The sequence below is a fragment of the Phanerochaete carnosa genome, assembly GCF_000300595.1.
Source record: "Phanerochaete carnosa HHB-10118-sp unplaced genomic scaffold PHACAscaffold_3, whole genome shotgun sequence".
Classification (NCBI taxonomy): Eukaryota; Fungi; Basidiomycota; class Agaricomycetes; order Polyporales; family Phanerochaetaceae; genus Phanerochaete; species Phanerochaete carnosa.
This window is the reverse complement of record NW_006767630.1, coordinates 3,732,018-3,734,965: the sequence shown is the minus strand read 5'-3', so window position 1 is coordinate 3,734,965 and position 2,948 is coordinate 3,732,018. Positions and strand designations below refer to the sequence as shown.

Below are 2,948 nucleotides of genomic sequence, written 5' to 3'. Positions count from 1 at the left end.
GGCGCGTGCGCGGAGAGGCTGCGCGGAAGGCCGAGGCCGCACGGCGTGAGACCGAGCGCCAAGCGGAGCGTGAACGCGTGCGCAAGGAGGCCGCACAGAAGGCGGCAGATGTAAAACGTGGGGTCGACCTGGAGCGCGTGCACATAGAGGCGTCGCGGGAGGCGGCAATCGCAAAGCGCGAGGCGGAACTGGAACGTCAGCGCAACGAGCAGGCGCAGAAGGCAGAGGACGCGAGGCGAGACGCGGAAGTTGAGCGCTTGCGAGCAGAACTCATGCGGAAGGCGAAGAACGACATGAACAGGATGCAGGTCCACCTGAAGAAAGCAGAACGTGTCACGATGGATACTGTCGCCGCAAGGCCACCATCTCCTCCTCCCCCACCGCCACCGAGCCCTCAGCCAAGCCTGGGCACGCCTGAGCCTCAAACGCGGCCCCGCATGGAGGAGAGAGCCTACTCTGCGACTCAGACGCAGACAGGAACTTGGAGGTTGCGCGGACTCCTGAGCGCTATGCAGAACAGGTTATTTGGATCGAGTCTCATGGAAGGTGAGTAAGATTTCCTCCTTTCTTATGAGATCATGTCCCTGATCACGCGCAAAATAGGGAATACTCTGCCTGTATGAGATTATGTGGTCGTCCGAGCGTCGGGGCATATTGCTAAATAATAGAACTATGTACTGTTTTGTGAGGGATAGCTGAATGTGTTTAATTGCTTCTGCACGCTAGGCGCTACCTGCCTTCAACTACAGATGAGATTTGCACTCAGACTACTTACTCGTAGCATCAGGTGAGGAGCCCAAAAGCTTTAGGGGCGACATTGCACTGGGTATGATCCACCATATAACGATTGGCCAGCACCGGGCGATGGGGGTGAACGGGGTCATCTGGGCCTTGGGGTCATTGTTACGAATCACGTGACCATGCCGCGGTCACCTGTCTTCAAGCATGTCCCGGGACTCCCGTTATCCATCGCCCGCCGTCGTGACCCAGCACGCAAATATTCTCAAAGCGCAAAGTGCGTTCGTTGTATCTTTCTGGCCTACTCAGGAGCTGTTGCTGTCTTAATTAGCAGCACTTCTGAACTGACCAAATGTTCTCAGGGCCTACAAAACATCTCATGTACTGCTATATTGAGCACATGCTCCTACCAGAGCTATTCGACGTCATTCTTGACATGATCCTCGGCAATCCATCTGGTTCCGTACCGAACAAGCGCAAGGAGCCACTCTTCTCCTGCTCACTGGTCTGCAAGAAAACGGACATTTCGCTATCGTTTCCGGACGCTCTCGCTATTTGTCCGTCTCGAGAACCTCGAGTCCCAGAATATGAGATTCTACATCCAAGACATGATGGAACTGGAGATGTTTGGCCATGCTCAGCGGGCTGCGCGCTTTCTCAGTCTGGAATACCCGACAGCTGGGAATGTCGAACTCAGTTTTCCTCGATTCGTTCATCTCTTTCCCCAGCTGGAAACACTAGATCTACGCGGAGTGTTTAGAGCACGCAGCACAAGTGTTTGCTCCTCAGCTGCTATTCCCCACATCGGAAGCCTTAAACTTCATGGGCTGCTTCATGCCGACTCTCGCCGAAGGCCAGATGACCTGCATGCACTCTGCGACGTCCTCCTCCAGTTTGACACGGTCGGAGAGCTGCATCTCTATGGTCGTACGCTTACGCGGTCCGCGCCGTTGGATGAAGCCGCGCTCAAGGCCATGGCGCTTCCACGTGTCACATCGCTCGTCTTGCGATGCGATCCTACCGATCTGCTCTCACCCATAATCCATCGGCTAGTTGAGACAGGGCCTATGGAGCGACTGGACATAGCCTGCTATAACGGCTCCTGGACTACACCTTTTCTCAGATCCCTTGCGACTATGCCGCAACATATCGTCGTCTTGGTCGAGTACTCACATGGTACAGCGTTTACTCGTAAGTCCATTAGATTCTGAGTATCTGGATCTGCGGCTAATTTTTCTTAACGCAGCTCTGAATGCCGACGCTTTTCGCCGCCCCGGCCTCAAACGCCTCACTATCGTCGTTGGGCTGTCCCACCACGGACGTCGTCCACCAGAAGGCTCGGTTCTCGGAAGTGTTTGGGATCAGCTGGCAAGCGTGTTACTTTGCATCTTCTCTGTATCTCATCTGGAGTATGTCGAACTGGTGCTCGCGCCTTCCCGGTATGACGCATTGGTATGCTCGACATATGCACAGATGCTGAACAGACTGGAGATCTATACCCAGGACATTTGTAAATGCGAGGACTTTCTGGTCGGAATGGTACAAGCAGTGCGGCTGGATCGTGTTCATGTCTTTCTGTCTGCTGCACCTTCTGACCCTTATGTGCTTCAAGATCGACCCATGTTAGACCTCTGCTGGTCATGGGATGAAGTAGTCAGGAGATACTTTCCACGCCTGGATAATCTAGGGGTCTTGCATACATAGTCCGCCTAGCTCAGTCGCAATTATTACTCCATTGACTCGTATATAACGTAGCAAGGCCAAAATTTCGAAGCGTTCCCATCAGGTCTCGCACGCCTGGTGCAGACTGTTTCGCCCTCATCTCTTCAGCATTCTTGAGATGAAGAGCGAGGAGTGCTGAGCGATCCACGGTATATCGCGATTCCTACTTTCAGCTTGGAGAGGATATAATCTCACCATCATTGACGAGACGAGCTACTTCCTACTCTGAATCCATTGGTACTCTATGGAAGTCGAATAGGGATTTTGGAATGGCGACAACGACAGCTGCGTATATTTTTGTTCATGTCGTAAAATCTATCGTACAATGGCGGCGTGTATGGTGAAGCTTGGCCTACTCACCGAACCTCCCTCGTCGATTCGCAAATTACTGATGGCGGTGACTCGAACAGAGAGACGTCTTCATTCTCGGGACTGGTCCGTCGTTCTACCCTCGCTTCTACGTCTGCACCGGTTTCTAGTTCTTTGTG

At 53.3% G+C, this 2,948-nt stretch overlaps 2 protein-coding genes across 2 annotated transcripts in view; one reads left to right on the top strand and one right to left on the bottom strand.

The window, feature by feature from the left end:
- PHACADRAFT_140673 (uncharacterized protein) overlaps positions 1-760 on the top strand; it is a 2,544-nt gene extending 1,784 nt beyond the window's left edge. Inside the window, exons 5-6 of the mRNA XM_007393863.1 lie at positions 1-546; positions 604-760. Of these exons, the coding sequence (XP_007393925.1) occupies positions 1-49 (49 nt within the window). The 3' untranslated portion in view covers positions 50-546; positions 604-760. The remainder of the gene's footprint in view (positions 547-603) is intronic.
- An 875-nt stretch (positions 761-1,635) lies between these two features.
- Positions 1,636-1,928, bottom strand: PHACADRAFT_253084 (uncharacterized protein). Its single transcript, XM_007393862.1, has one exon. The coding sequence runs from the start codon at positions 1,820-1,822 to the stop codon at positions 1,658-1,660; it is 165 nt and encodes a 54-aa protein (XP_007393924.1). The 5' UTR covers positions 1,823-1,928; the 3' UTR covers positions 1,636-1,657.
- Positions 1,929-2,948: the final 1,020 nt, after the last annotated feature.

Excerpts from the sequence above, each read along its gene's own strand:
- PHACADRAFT_253084 (XM_007393862.1), bottom strand. The coding sequence starts at position 1,822 with ATGTCCAGTCGCTCCATAGGCCCTGTCTCAACTAGCCGATGGATTATG.